Source organism: Typopeltis vanoorti, chromosome 3, assembly GCF_054136105.1.
Source record: "Typopeltis vanoorti isolate ZY-2024b chromosome 3, IOZ_Tvanoo_1.0, whole genome shotgun sequence".
Taxonomy (NCBI): domain Eukaryota; kingdom Metazoa; phylum Arthropoda; class Arachnida; order Uropygi; family Thelyphonidae; genus Typopeltis; species Typopeltis vanoorti.
Window position 1 is genome coordinate 79774376 of NC_143551.1, and position 15253 is coordinate 79789628.

At 36.0% G+C, this 15253-nt stretch overlaps 1 protein-coding gene across 1 annotated transcript in view; it reads left to right on the plus strand.

Annotated features, from left to right (window-relative positions):
* The window catches only part of LOC150108311 (plexin-B-like), a 331489-nt gene extending 316507 nt beyond the window's left edge, over positions 1-14982 (plus strand). Inside the window, exon 34 of the mRNA XM_090390442.1 lies at positions 13550-14982. Within this exon, the coding sequence (XP_090246568.1) occupies positions 13550-13657 (108 nt within the window). The 3' untranslated portion in view covers positions 13658-14982. The remainder of the gene's footprint in view (positions 1-13549) is intronic.
* Positions 14983-15253: the final 271 nt, after the last annotated feature.

A 15253-nucleotide genomic window follows, 5' to 3' on the forward strand; every position in this document is an offset into this window, starting at 1 on the left:
ACAACTGATCATCTTTTTCCAACTGGAAGCATTCATCAGAGATGCTTTCCTAAAATACAAGCTATTAGCATCAGTTTTCTTTGATATAGAAAAAGCATTTCACACTGCTTGAAGATTCGGAATATACACACCTTTGTCTCAGAACCTCTCTCTTTTTATCAAGAACTTTTTATCCAACTGAATCATCTAAGTCTGGGTGGGAACTACTCTCTCTCCCAACTGTGCTCCTAGAGGAGGCAGAATCCTGCAAAGTTCAGTTTTAAGTGTCACTTTTTTTGCAATCAAAGTTAACTTGATAACTGAATAACTTCTAACTGTAAGTAATATCTTCTATGTGGATTATTATTCTTTTTTTTTTTTTTTACTTTACTATCTTTTGTCATTCATGTAATATAAGGATAATAGAAAGAGAGCCCATTTTGAAAGGTGGTCATTGTCACCTTTCAAAATGGGTACTTGCAAATGAGTTCAGATTTTTCCCAACAGAAGACAGATTATGTTCATTTTTGAACATAATCTCAATGCAGAAAATGGATTATGTCATTGAGATCATGTCATACACATAATCTCAATCCACAACTAAGACTAGGACCAACTTGAATCCCAGTTGCAAACAGAAGTCAAATTCTTGGAGCTCATATTTGATAGGAAGCTTAGTTTCCTCCTTCAGATAGTTGCAGTATAAGATGCAAAGGATGATCATCACCGTAAAGTGATGAACATCCTTTGCATCCTATCTTCCATCTCTTCTTACAAAACAAACCAAGAAAATCTCTCACCGCCATGCACTGATTAGTTCAAAACTTGATTATGGGTCCAAGTCTATGCTTCTACCAGATACAATACTCTGCAATGTTTGGATCCTATTCACATCAAACCATAAGAATTGCAACTGGAACATTTTGAACTTCACCGATGGCTAGTCTATACATCAATGCAAATGAACCACTATTGCTATTTCAACGTTAACTTCTATGTGCCACCAAAATAAAATCCCTGTCAGACCATCCTGCATATAATCTTTGCACATTGACACAACCACCTCCTTATCTCTAATAGCCAGTTTTCCTTATTCATAGCAAGACTACACAATGTAATCTTTCTTGTGATACCCTTCAAACTTCAGGTCTTTGTTAACTGTCATTCCTTCAACATCCACCAAATCCACTTCTTGAGCATAATGCTGCTGCAGTACACAACTTGCATTTCTGCATTACAGAAATAAGTAAGGCAAAACCTTACTTATTTGCATTAAAACCCCATTCATCTGTCCATTCTAAAAATCTACGTCTTCCTGAAAGGACTTGATATCAGCATCAATCCTCATAACCCTCTCTAACATTGCACTATCATCGAACTATTGAATATCTCCTATTGGCTCATGTAAATATCATTAACAAATAAGTTGAACAAGTGACTCAATAATAATACCTTTTGTCACACTACTAGTTGCTCATTTCTTTTCTAGGCTCTCCCTTCCACTCTATGTACAACTTGCTGGTATTTTTCAAATGACAACTCCATCCATCTTGTTAATCTATTGTTTCTCTACAGTAAATTGTATGCCAACTTGCCAAGTCAATCTGTCAAGTCCTCCATAATGTCTAAAAATAGCATTGTATATGAATTTCCCTTATACAGCATATTTGTCACTTTTTCACAAAATGCAAATTTATTGCTAAAGCAAGTAATTTTGTTTGTATTTTGTGCTCCTTTACACAAAATACAAACCATTATAGAGAAGCAACTCAACTAATCTATCAATCCAGTCCTGTATTCTAGTACAGTACTGTAGCTGCAGATGTATAAAGTGATCTGTAATTGGGGATTTTCTTCTTAGCACCATTCTTGTGCAACAGTATTACTTTGCCTTCCTTCTACTCCTCGATGACCTCCTCATTGCAAACTATCATTAAACAGTGAAGTCAAGGTCGCAACTCCTCTGCTCATTTCTTAAAAATACAGATCACTCTCCAGATGCCTTTCTGTGTTCTCCTAAAGACCAACTTGATTCTCTCCTATTCAGAAGTCTACTTATATGATTTATTTGTTCGTATTTTTTTATTATTATTATTATTTGACACCTCCAGGGAGTCCAAAGACTCATCGAGGGAGGGCACCTGCTCTACAACTCTGTCTCCACCACTCAATTCACCAACTGACCACAACTACACCAATACCATCTACCACCGACCACCACCACTAGTATTTCCACAGACAATCACAAACATCCATGCCCAAGGTGGGATTTGAACCCGCTGCCTTTTGGCTGGAGAGCGGATACGCTAACCACTCAGCCAGCCAGGCTGGCAAGTGATTTTTTTCCATATTCACATTTTGGCAGTGATGAAATTGCTAGTGTCTTGACTGTTAAAATCATTCAAATTTTCTGGAAAATTAACTATATGGAACAAGAAATAAAATAATTTAACAACTGAATATTTATACACCAAGGTTATACTAGTTTAAACTACTTGATATACTAGTGTAACAAAAGCATTTAAAACGAATTCACAGAAATCAAAATAACCTAGAGAAAGAAGGAAAAGCACATGCTGTATATGTAAGTTGCTACTTCTGTTGATATTTTGCAATTACCATATGTTCCGGTGTATAAGTCAACTTTTCAGCATTGAAAAAAAGTACTAATTTTTTTAGGTCGACTTATATGCCGGGTCAAAAATTGATTGCTTTCCAAGAAAAAATTAGTATGTATCATACTCTGTTAAATTTATTAGCAATATACAAAAAGAGTAAATAAGTAAAAATATTTCAACTTATATCAAATTTATTTACAGAAAAAATTATTTATATGTTATATAATTATTTATTTACAAAAGAAAATAGGTAGGTAACTACATAATTAAAATTTAATTTTCACTGTCTGAATGTATGAAAAGTTCATTGTACTCTGGTTCTGTAATTTCTTCCGGTATATCGTCATATAAATTGTATTCGTTTTCTCCATCAGATTTAGCATCAATTTTGTCATCATTTAAACAAAATCATCTTTCAAGCCATCTAATTTGTTAGATATACCACATTTTTTAAAACATTTTATTACTGTATCTGGTTTTATTTCATCCCATGCTTTCGCTACTCATTCACACATAGTTACCAAAGACGCATGTCGCATTTATCCTCCTTTTGTGTAACTTTGCTGGCAAAGGTTGATCGATTGGTAGAGCCTCTGCTGCTAATGGCTCAGTTAAGTAAGTTTGAGCATGGTTAGTAGTGGGAAGGGGACCAATCGTTCGATGCTGTTGGCACACTCTCCCTCGATGAGTCTTTGGACTCCCTGGAGGTGTCAAATAATAATAATAATAATAATAATAATAATAATAATAATAATAATAATAATAATAATAATTTTCTCTCCTTCTTGCATCCATGCATTCCACTGTTTTCATAAACTGTCTTTAAATGGCTTGTTTATACAAACATCCAACAGTTGCACTAGTGAAGTTAACCCACTTGGAATCACTGCCATATTGGTATTATTCTCTCTTAATATAAAGATTTTGTGCTCTCCGTTAAATGGGATTTGGACATGTCCCACAAAAGACTGTTTGGATTTTTTAATGCACCTTGTCCTGTATTCCAAATATTTTTTATCCGCAGCTTAACTCCTGCTTCGTCCATCTAACCATTCTCATGAACATGGACAAAAACGTTTCTTGGAATTTTGATCTTTGGCATTGTTTTTCTTTTAAAAATTATCATAGGTTCTAATTTAGTACCATCAGCCATACAAGCAAGTACAACTGGAAATGGCTTTTTTTCATGTCCAGTTGTTTTTAAAGAAATAGTTTTACTTCCTTTCAATTCTACTGCTCTACTGTTCCGATCATGTCAAACATAACTGGAGTTTCATCCATATTTCCGATTTGAGACAATAAATAATTTTTTTGCTTTCTTTTAGTAATTATAAATCTTTGAAAACTTAAACTTATCATCCTAATCCTTTAGTAGCTTCTGTGCGATTTTCATTTTTAGTCGAAGCACTAAATTTTTCCTTTCCATAAACCGGCTACATCAACTCACTGTAGCTTTCAAGTTTTCGCTGTCCTTTTTATTTGCTTTGCCCCACTTCAAAGAAAATAAATGAATATTATTTCTCATTATAATGAGTCCATTTTGGCAATTTTCTCGAACCCAATCCTCAACATTATTTTCCAGAATAGGGCACTTACAAATTCCTTTCCGTAATGCACACTTATTTTTTGGCATTTTCATTATTAAAGTTTCATTTTTTCTCCAATCGCAAACTAGTTTTTTGTTTACTCTGAACTGACATGCAGCAACACAGTATTTTCTTTTGCAAATTTAATCACTTTGCACTTAAAACTCGTATCATATTTCATTCTTTTAAAAGGAGCCATTGCACTTTAGTTCACTATTGGTCAACTGGTCAATACGAAAAAGAAATTTTTCATATTGACCAGTTTGCAGACTTGCAAAGGAATTTTTCGAGTCGACACGACGAGTATACTATAAAAACTCAAATAAACTCAAAAAATTCCAATATCGACTTATACGCCAGGTCGACTTGTATGCTGGAATGTACAGTAGTGCTTTTGGGGTGATGGAAATTTGTTTAAAATCAAACTGTCAGTTCTTTTGCAGTTTTTGGGGTTCTATAAACTTCAGTATATATATATATACTGAAGTTTGTCAAGTTTTACAGGCTGTTGAAGTACAATTTTGTGCAGTAATTTAGCTTTCTTCCTTCTGATAAAATGATTTTTTATCCAAGGCACTATGCTAATTCACATATGGGTTGTCCTATGCTATATACTTTTTTATATTAATTCTATCCTATCCCATTTTCCCCTTGCATGCTAGGCTCAGCAGCACCTACCCAAGTAACTTGCTTCTTTCAAACTTAATTAATGCTCTGATAGAGCAGTTAATCTGATTTGCATTGTGAATTATGGCTATCAGTTGCATGTGTTTTTTTGGCAAGTTTGCCTGTTTTGTGAAATAAAAAAACTCTGCCATATCTATGTAAGACCATCTAACACTCTTTCGTTTGAAAAGTCCTGATAAAGGTTTTTCACATCCTAGATTGATTCAAACTCACTCATTGCAATCAAAAGGTTGTTGAAACCCAGCCATAAAAGAAAGATAAGTTACTGCACAAATCATACTTCATGTTATTATTATTATTATTTTCCTGACCTCCATGGTATCACAAGACTCATCATGGGAGACAACACAAAGTCTATCATACCACTCCTTAAACTTATCCTTAGTCTGCACCATCCTCTCAAGCAATGCATTCCATGCTCCTACCACTTTTCATGCAAAAAACTTACTTCTTATCCTTTTACTCACCACCTTCTTTTTGCAGCCTCTAGGGATGGTGGCCCCCTTGTCCTTGTTCCTTTCCTTCATTCTACCATATGAAAAATCAGCTCAGAGTTAATATGATAATAACCCTTCAACAGCTTAAATGTCTCAATCATTCCCCACCCCTTTGCCTTCTATTCATCAAGCTCTGCTGTCTACATACCATCAGTCTATCCTCATAATCAACATTGTATAGTCCTAATATCATTTTTGTTATCTGTTTCTTCATCCTCTCCAAAGTTACTTCAACATCCGTTAAGCAGATCTGGGTACAGGAATGGTATGATGATCAAAGCTTTATACAACTGGACACCGCACTTTTATGTCTTGTGGTTACCATCCTCAACATTGTAGCAATTCTTTGAGATGTCTTCATAACCTTTGCAATACATACGTCCTTGGAACTTCAAATCTGTAACCACCATCATTTAGTTGTTTTAAACTGGTATCCCCATTCGTTTTCTCACCTTTTCAGCTTATTCAAATTCATTTTATTCAAATCCTCTTGAAGAGCCAAAACATTGGCACTATCTGATAACCCTCTCAAGCTTTGCATCATCTGCAAACAACTTAACATTCTCCATGTAGTGCTGTGACAATATGATTGACATAAAAAGTGAACAGTAATAGTTACAGTACTGAACTCTGCAGAACTCCACTTGTAACCTTTCTGTTCCTCCATGTACAACCCTCTGATATCTATTAAAGAGCCAATCACCAATTCAATCCACTAATCTAATCCAAATCCATATGATACATCTTAAAAATCAATCTGTCATGTGGCACCCCTGTCAAATGCATGGAAAAAAAAAATGACAGTGTATGCCTTATCTGCATTCGCTGTTCTTGCTACTCTATTGTAAAAGATAACCAGACTACTAAAATGAGTACCCTTTAACAAAATCCATGCTGGCCTGCATAAATAATATTGCCCTCTGCTCAATTCTGTATATGAGTTCGTAAAAATTTTGCCAATATCTTAACAACTACAGAAGAAATACAGGCATATTTTGATACCTCCATTCAATGGCTACCCTATTACCACTCTCCAAGAACCTGTTCCATTGCAAAACTTTCAATAAACAGCCAAGTTAATGGCACAGTCAGTTCCCTAGCATATTCCCTTAAAACATATGGTGAAAATTCCATCTTGTTCCGCTGCCTTATTGACATTTAGCATACTCAGTATTTAGAATACATCCTCTTCATTCACTTCTAACACTTCACAACTAGTTATCCTTCTAGGAATAAAGCCTGCTGCACGAGGATGGAACATTCTAATAAAGTGATCATCAAATAGCTTAACTATGTCCTGCTTTGGTCACCTGATTCCCATCTCCATCCAGCAAGATAATCTATCCACTATCATTTTTCCTCCTACTTGCCACATAGCGAAAAAAATTCCTTGGATTGAAACATCAGTCTTTTCTCATATTCTAAATTTTCTCTCCTTACAACATTAGTCACTTTCCTAGCCTGAGCACTAAATTTCTCATGCAACTGTTCTCTACTCTCTATCTCTCTTTATATGTCTACCATAATCTTGTTTTTTTTTTTTTGCAATTCCCTTTTTACTCCTTTTGTGATCCATTTGACTCCAAATTGCTTTATCTTCTTCACTCGAAATATACAATCCTTCATTGCTGCTCAACAATTTTTTCTTAAGTATCTCCCATGCACTAATAACCCCTCTTCAAATTCTTTCATCTATTGTACTGCTACAAGCAGGTTTCTAAGTCTGATAGTTGCCTGCCTTATAATTCCACATAAATTCTTTCTGTTTTGATATCTCAACATGCCTATTCATCCTCCAAGTCAGAACTACATGGTCACTCTCACCAACAGGGGACAAGTATGACAATCTCAGTGACAACGAGATCCTCTGATGATATGACCGAGTCTAAAACTCTTGATCCTCATGTTCCCTTCACCACATGCTGCATAAGACAGTTTTCCCTTAAGAAATCCAAAAATGCAGGTTTCCTTATTAATGCATGATGTCTCCTCTGCCCAGTTTATATTGCTATAGTTGAAGTCCCCCCCCCCCCGTAATGATCATTCACTTTGCACCTGCCAAACTAATTTGCCTAAACATTTCCTGCTCATCACTATCTATATTCCCTGGTCTGTAGCAACATCCCACTAAGTATCTCATCTTATAAAGATCTATTTCATACCATTTACTCTCAAAGTCAATAATGTTATCTCCACTGTGATTCTCCACCCTGAGAAGGCACAATTCATATCTTATCATGAGTAACACTCCACCACCACTACCATGTTTACTCTCCCTATCCTGCTGAAACATGCTATACTTTTCAATTTCTATTTCTGTTAGAACATCCTCAGTTAACAAAATTTTACTGATCCCAACAACCTTTGGAGAGAGACTGAGTTAATCAATGCCACAAACTCATTCTCTTTATTCCTATGCTCCTGGCATTTGTATACAGAAAAGCCGTGAGCTGCCAGTATTCTGATAGCTATTATTACTCCATTCATACTCCACCTTTCTCTGTAATATAGTGTACACCCTCAAATTTCTCAAGCCACTGTCCCCCACATGAAGCCATCTTTGCTACATTCCACCTGTGCAATTTTAGTTTCCCTGTCCTGACACACTCACTTTCCCAGAAAAACAACAGTCTCTGCAAATGCCTGCACCCTCCTGCATTTAAATGTAATCCATCTCTTGCATACAGCTCTCTTCTCAAACATATTCCATGCATCCACATATTTCACTGCTCTTCTCCTCCACTTATTATCCTGCCAGGTTAACATGCTCACTTTCTATTCTCAAACACATTTCTGCTGCACTATCTCTAACATCAACCTCAAATCTCATGCTACACAATTCACGCTGCTTCTCCAGTTATTTGTCACAACCATTACGTTCATCTCCTTCACATTTTCACCCCTCTTGACTGCCAGTACCACACTATTTTTACACCAGGAAAGCACTCCTCTAGCATTCTACTCTTCTTACCCCACATCATCAAATCTCCACACATGACACTCCAAACAGATTTATTCATCCTTCTCTTACTGCTTCCAATCTCTCTCACCTTTCTTTCCCTCCTCCCTCTCATCTCTCTACTCTCAACTTTCTGCAATTTTCATTCTTTCACCTTCCTCTCTCTCTCTCTCTCTCTCTCTCTCTCTCCTCTCTGATGCCATTCTCTTACACCTATGCTTGTTCTTTTCACACTAGCCAACCTCTCCATCCTCCTATCTTCATTCACCCTCCTCATCTCAGTGTTCATTCCTTCCATCTCCTTTCTCAGCAGTTCTATTTCTCTTCACACATTCGGCTTTCAATTTACATTCACACACACACACACACACACACACACACACAGACAATTATGGCCATCAGACAAACTATCCCCATCTGCTACACTGTTCAAGGTTAAATTCATATGTACATCTTTAATATTCCTCTCCAACACACTACTGGTATCAACACATTGAATTTCAGCCATTTCTGAAGCACTATATCTGATGCTGCTAAATCCCAAGATCAACATACTTATGTTTTCTAGCACTTTCCACACTGCCTACATTTCATGCACAAATACACATTCCTATCCCACACTTGCCACATTTTTAAACAACTGGATGTATACACCACATGCTTAGCAAGCTATAAAATTATCAACTATGCTATGAATAACATAGTCTTTAAATGGTGGTGGGCTGAATGAGATGCTAAAACTGGCAGCTGCCATGTCGAATACAATCAATACAGTTGGATACAATACTAAGACAATAAAGTCCTAACAAAATACCACACAATCATACAAAAAATCATCAATTAGAATAGTATAAACTTAAAAACCAGTATTGGTAATGAAATAAACACAATATCTTTCCTTACTAATAATACTTATATTTTTTTTAACAGCTTAAATCACACATTACCTCTCTCTTCGTATGCTAGTTATGGAATTGGTTGTCCTACAAAACCTTGAAAATTGCAATAACACTCATTTGATTTTTTAAAAAAAAAATGTTTGGTACACTGCCTTATTTTTTTATCAGTACAAAATTTCTGATTACAGAAGATCAACATACAAAGTACAATTCTCATATATATTCATCAAGCATGTGATTTTTCTTGTTCTCTAGGCCCTTTTGGGTTTTACGTTTTTTTTTTTTTTTTTTTTGAGAGAGAGAACATGTTTGTGTGTGTGGGGAGGTGTCAAGTGCTTAGCTTGTGAGACATTGGCATGTAAATATCTGCATCAAGATTAGGTAAGATATCAAGAGGCTGCCAGATCATTTTTGGAACAAAACCAGTTTTTCATAGGTGCTGTTTTGTAGTGGAAAAACTCCCATAACTTACATAAACAGGATTAGGAATGACCATCTTAAGCATTCCAGGTTCTTGAATGTAATCTTAATAATACCCATCATATTATTTTTGTTTCACCAGCCTAACAACCTGAACAAAAAACATATCTGCTCTCTAACCAGCAGTCTGTAGGTTCAGATTTGCCAAAAGTGTAGATGTTTTGTGAAGATGGTAGATGAATTTTATTGCCCAGTAAGAAGCCACTATTCTGCTTTAGGGGTGGCCTGAAGTAGCTTGAAAAAGTTGCATGTTTAGTCTCTAGAACACAGTTTCCCATTTATCTAATTGGCCTCACAAACAGAAGTAATTTACTTACAAAATTTCTGAGGTAGCATTTATATAAAAAGTTGCTTTTGTCCATATACCTGTTGGATTCCAATAGAAGTTCTGACTGAGCTATTATCCTACATTAAAGTCTGAGTTACAACATGTTTTAATTTTAAAATTTTTGATTGATTTGGTTATTTATTTAGCATATGATTATACAACAGCTGGGATGTCCACATGGGCATGTGGCACCATCTTATGAAATCAGTATATTACTATTGGCTATAATGTATTTTTGTCTGGAAGTTGTGTGTGTGTGTTCTGCTGACCAGTTTGCCTGGTTGTGGGATAAAATCAACACTGCTATCTCCTTATGAGACCAGCTAACTCACCGTCATTTGAAGTTGAATTAGCTGAAGAACTAATAAAGGTTCTGTGCATTCTTGACGGGATTCAAACTTAAGTGTTTCCATCAAAAGACTTGGTTCAGTGTTCCCTCTAAGCTGTACACATGCACACCAGTCAAAAAGGGGATACACATGATTAGTAACTGCATGCAAAAAACTTTTGCTTTCAGAGTTTCTCATTACAGTCAATAATTTTTGAATGCACTATTAAAAAAAGCAAATTATATGACAAATCATACTTGTCACTTATTTTATTTAGTAATTTCTCCAATTCTCTCCACTCCAATATTACTTTAATCCATTCCAACTTAATATACCCTAATTAGTTACTTTTAGCTTGTGCTGTGTGGCTAAACTAAAACTGACATCAGCAAGTTGTACAGGCATATTTGTTTAGGTCTACTGTCTAGATAATACGGTTACTTGAGCTCATGCAAATGGTGATAGATTTTTGTAGCTATGTGGATTTAAGCAAATTAATTTAGTGTTTACAATTTTACAGGTTATAATTAGACAAAAAAGGGGCAACACTAATATGAAAAACATTACAGTAGCAGTTGCAGTGTGTTAAATCCTCAAAACGACACTGTCAAAATTAAAGCAGAAAAACTGCAAATTCATTTAAATTCGAGTGTTTGGACAAATGTATTTAGATATGACAAGGATATCTAAATATTTGCTCTTATAAAAATATTTAGCATGCAACATGCATGATCTTTTAATAGAGATGTTGTCACCAATTTTAGGCTTATCATATTAAGAGTTTATTTTGAGGTATTGACAGGCTACCACACATGTTGAGTCTGAAACTGGAAAATTTTGCACAGAATGTTTTTCCTGTACACATGGGCTGACAAAAATTAGAGGGAATATTGGTTTTTTCTATATCAAATGAGCTGTGGAGGCTCATTAGTTTGACTTACTTGCTTGTAATCTTACTATGCTATACACAAGAAACTAACTAAAAAAATTGGCTGCTTTAAATTAAAGTAATTATGGAGGTCTAACCTTGAATCAGTGTCACATCTTTACCTTCTGTATCTATTTATAATCATATCAGATTCAGATCTTTTTTGGCTTTGAGTTGTTATAGAAATGTTGAGGCTCATAATGCATTCATTTCTCAACATGTGTGGATACTTAAAAGCTGCATGTATTTTATTGGTAAGTTTTTTGTTTTTTTTAAGGGGAAAACCTCACTTCCACAGTGTGAGACTCAGTATTAAGTAGAAGAAGCCTAGTAAAAAGTACTTAAATACTCGGGTGACACTCAAACCAAGCTGCTGTCATCTACTTGGTAGCAGCTCTATAGCATAGTTTGAGAAATATCAAAGGAATTTTTCCTTCATTTTTCCATCTAGTATATGAGAAACCATTTCGAGCGCTTTTTAAATTAAGTTAGCTGCTCTCGTACAGTGGTAGTATTTTTTCCTTCACAGACAGTGCAATTTTTCATCTCAAGACTAGGAGACTAGCCAGTACACACACATAGTTGACAGACATTAATATACTTGCCTCATGGCCATAATTGTTTCAGCCAATTCAACCATAATATGACTACAGAGAAAATATGATGTGAAAATAGCATAATTATTTTGTCATGAAAATTCGCTCTTCCAAGATGCTTCGGTAATCGTATGACATGTGATCTACCAATGCATGTCATGTATGAAGTGTGACCTACTGTAGGAATAGACACATTGCGAGAGGGGATAGACTTGGCTATATATATATAAAGGCGAGCTACTCTAGGATGTACTCTAAGGATAGTAAATGTCACATCATGAGAGGAGATAGACTTGGCTGTATATATAAGGGCAAGCTACTCGAGGATTACTCTAGGGATAGTAAATGTCAAGATGCAAGCAGAGTATTTTACACAATCATCAACAGTGAGGAAAACGCAGTAACCTGGCTTCGAGAACGCCGTTTTTCAAGATGAAGCTGCTATGCCTCAGTGTACAAGATTGGGATGTGGAGGAGAGACAAAGATGGCCATTCGAAAGAAGAGAAAGCGAGATAGGACCGTCACCAGCTATCCTGGTTCAAGTGCAAAAGGAAAGGGTGCCAATCAACACAATCGGTTCGTCGTTTCAAAACTTTTTCACTTACTTAGATAGCTGTGGCCGAGCTCACAGCAACTTTTCTGTACAGGATATTTTGGAGGTTGCGTTTCTGTGGTGTAGCGATCTGTCTATTGCACAAGTGGAAGAACTTACTGGTCACTGCCACCAAGCGGTAGTAAACTGGTTTAACCTCTGCCATGATGTTCCCTTTCGACTTTGGGAGAAGAGAGACAAAATAGAAGAACCTGGCATGGTTATTCAGATGAATGAAACTCTATTGCGAGGAAAGCGAAAAGGCAATTGAGGGAGATTGCTTCTCGGGGACCATGAAACTGCACGTATGGAAGATGTTGGCAGTTACGAGAAAGCTCTCCTTCAGGAAGTGCCTCCTGGACAGAGAATAATGGTAGAAGGATAGAAGGGCTATGGGTTTTTGGGCTGGTCCAGAAACTTTCTGATTGGATTGTCGAGCATCGATTCTTTGTGGTAGAGCATCGAGATAGACAAACTCTTCACTCCATTATCATGACTTGGAACACCCTCCATTCTGACGAATGTTGGCTTACAGAGGCTTAGAAACTCATGGCTATGTACACCAAACTGTAAACCATAGTGAGAACTTCGTTGACCCAATAATTGGAGCACACACACCCAGCTAATTGAAAGGCTGTAGGGAGATCTGAAACTGAAGATGTAGAGAAAAATGCATGGGACAACCCCCCCCCTCGACCTTCTGCCAAGGCACCTTGGCAGAAGGTGCCTTGAAACTTGGTGGCGCAGACTTAACCCAACGAACAGATTTGAAGCATTCATTCGAGACATTAAGGCTACATTCAGCAATATCATATGCAAATCCTGCCAATAGTCTAATGTAAATAACATAGGACAATAAAATTCTACATACTTGATACTAAGCAGTAGGTCACACCTCATACTTCATATTAATGGTAGGTCACATCTCATAAGATTACCGATGCTTCTCCATATTACTAAACAGTTTGTCCTTGTTTAACCTAATAGTGTTTATCTTTTTGTTGTTGTTTTCTTGTAATAATCTTGTAATTATTGTATTTTGATTATAAATTTTTTTTTTTTTTTTTTAGATTCTGGAAGCACTAGAGTCTGATCCAGGATGCCAAAGATTACACCTTGCTCACAAACTAGAAATAGTTTCATGTACACTTAATGGTGAACAGTCATCGGTCTGCTAACTGCTGAAGCAATTAAAATATTGTGAATTATAATTGATCTCCAGTTGTGTTCAACAGCCGATATAGCACATTGGCAATGAATAATGTGCTTAAAACATGATGAGCCACTGTGACATATATGAATCGGTACCAGCTGCCAGAAAAATAATTATATAGTAGTTCAGAAGTCCTAAACATCTGCATGGTGTATGCTCCATGTTTCGGTCAACCTGTGATCTCATCAAGGCATGCTTTGATATGTGTATTCTGTTAAATATGATAGTAGGAGTAGATGGCAAAATGAACTGTTATATATGGACCCCCGATGTAGGAAATATGAGCCAGAGAGCAACTGCCTTCTTGTAATTAAAAAATAACTGAAATTTCGTTATACAAGGTTTCATTACGTCCTACAGAATTTGCTTGTGTGACTCCGTGCCACTTTCTTCTGTCATGCTATGCACACATACACATTTGCAGTTATTTGTGAACTGTTCAGTGTTTTATTGGAACAAATCAACCATCAGTGCCAGGTATTTGTAGTACTTAGTATCAGTGGCCGCTGCTTTAATCCAGCAGCTTGGCTAAACTGTGACTTTTATGTATGAATCATGCAGCAGGGTCTCTCAAATTTTATGCATGTTCCATACTTTGCAGGGTGGAGGAAAGCCTGTGGTGTTGGCTTCACTACAAAACAGGGTAGATTTTCTTCCACTACACTCTTTACTACATTGTAATTTGTTATGTACAAAAAAAATAATAATTTTTGTTGATTCAGAAGTGCTCTTCTTCCAATATATGAAGCTGTCAAGGCTGGTGGGCATTTTGTGATTGAATGTTTCTCAGAATTGTTGTGTTGAGTAAAGAAAAGGAATGTAAAGCTGTTGATTTTTTAAGCCTGTATTAATAACTATGGTCAAATCATGGTTTGTATAAAATACATTTTGTAGTTTTAAAACTTGCATAAAAATTGACATCTGTGCCATTGACCTCTGTTTACAAACCACTGAGTTTTATTTACTTTCATAAACAGATGCCTTGTTCATGTAAAATGTCACTGTTATTAGACTTTCACAGATGTTTTTTCTGAGGCCAAAGGTAGATGTACAGAGACTCTAACTATGCAGTAATTTGTGCTGCTAGGCATCAAGAGTGCTTTCAGCTCTTCAGAACAGGGTTTTTCTTTGTGAGCCAGTGTCTATTAGAAATGGAATAGTATTTAATTTTCAGTTGAAGATATCCTGTGATCAAGTGTCCAGTAGATAAACAAAACTGAACTCTGATATTTCTTTATGAAATCTCTATGAGTACATTGGACATTTCTGCTGGAACTTGGTGACACAGATGCCTGGCTGAAGAATATTTTTTTATACTGGCCAAATTTTTACGTCCTGTATTATTGTGGGATAATGCCAATAAATTTTAATGAGTATATAATGTTTTGTGTATAATTATTGCTTACTTATCAATATAGACATCTGAAAGAACATAAATATTTAAGAGTTAAAATATTCTTGGGGAACAGGATTGCTAATACTTTCATTGTCCCCCCCCCCTGGAGGAGACAAGGAAATTAGTATAACAAAAAATTGCTATACTGATTTCACATGCTTTCTA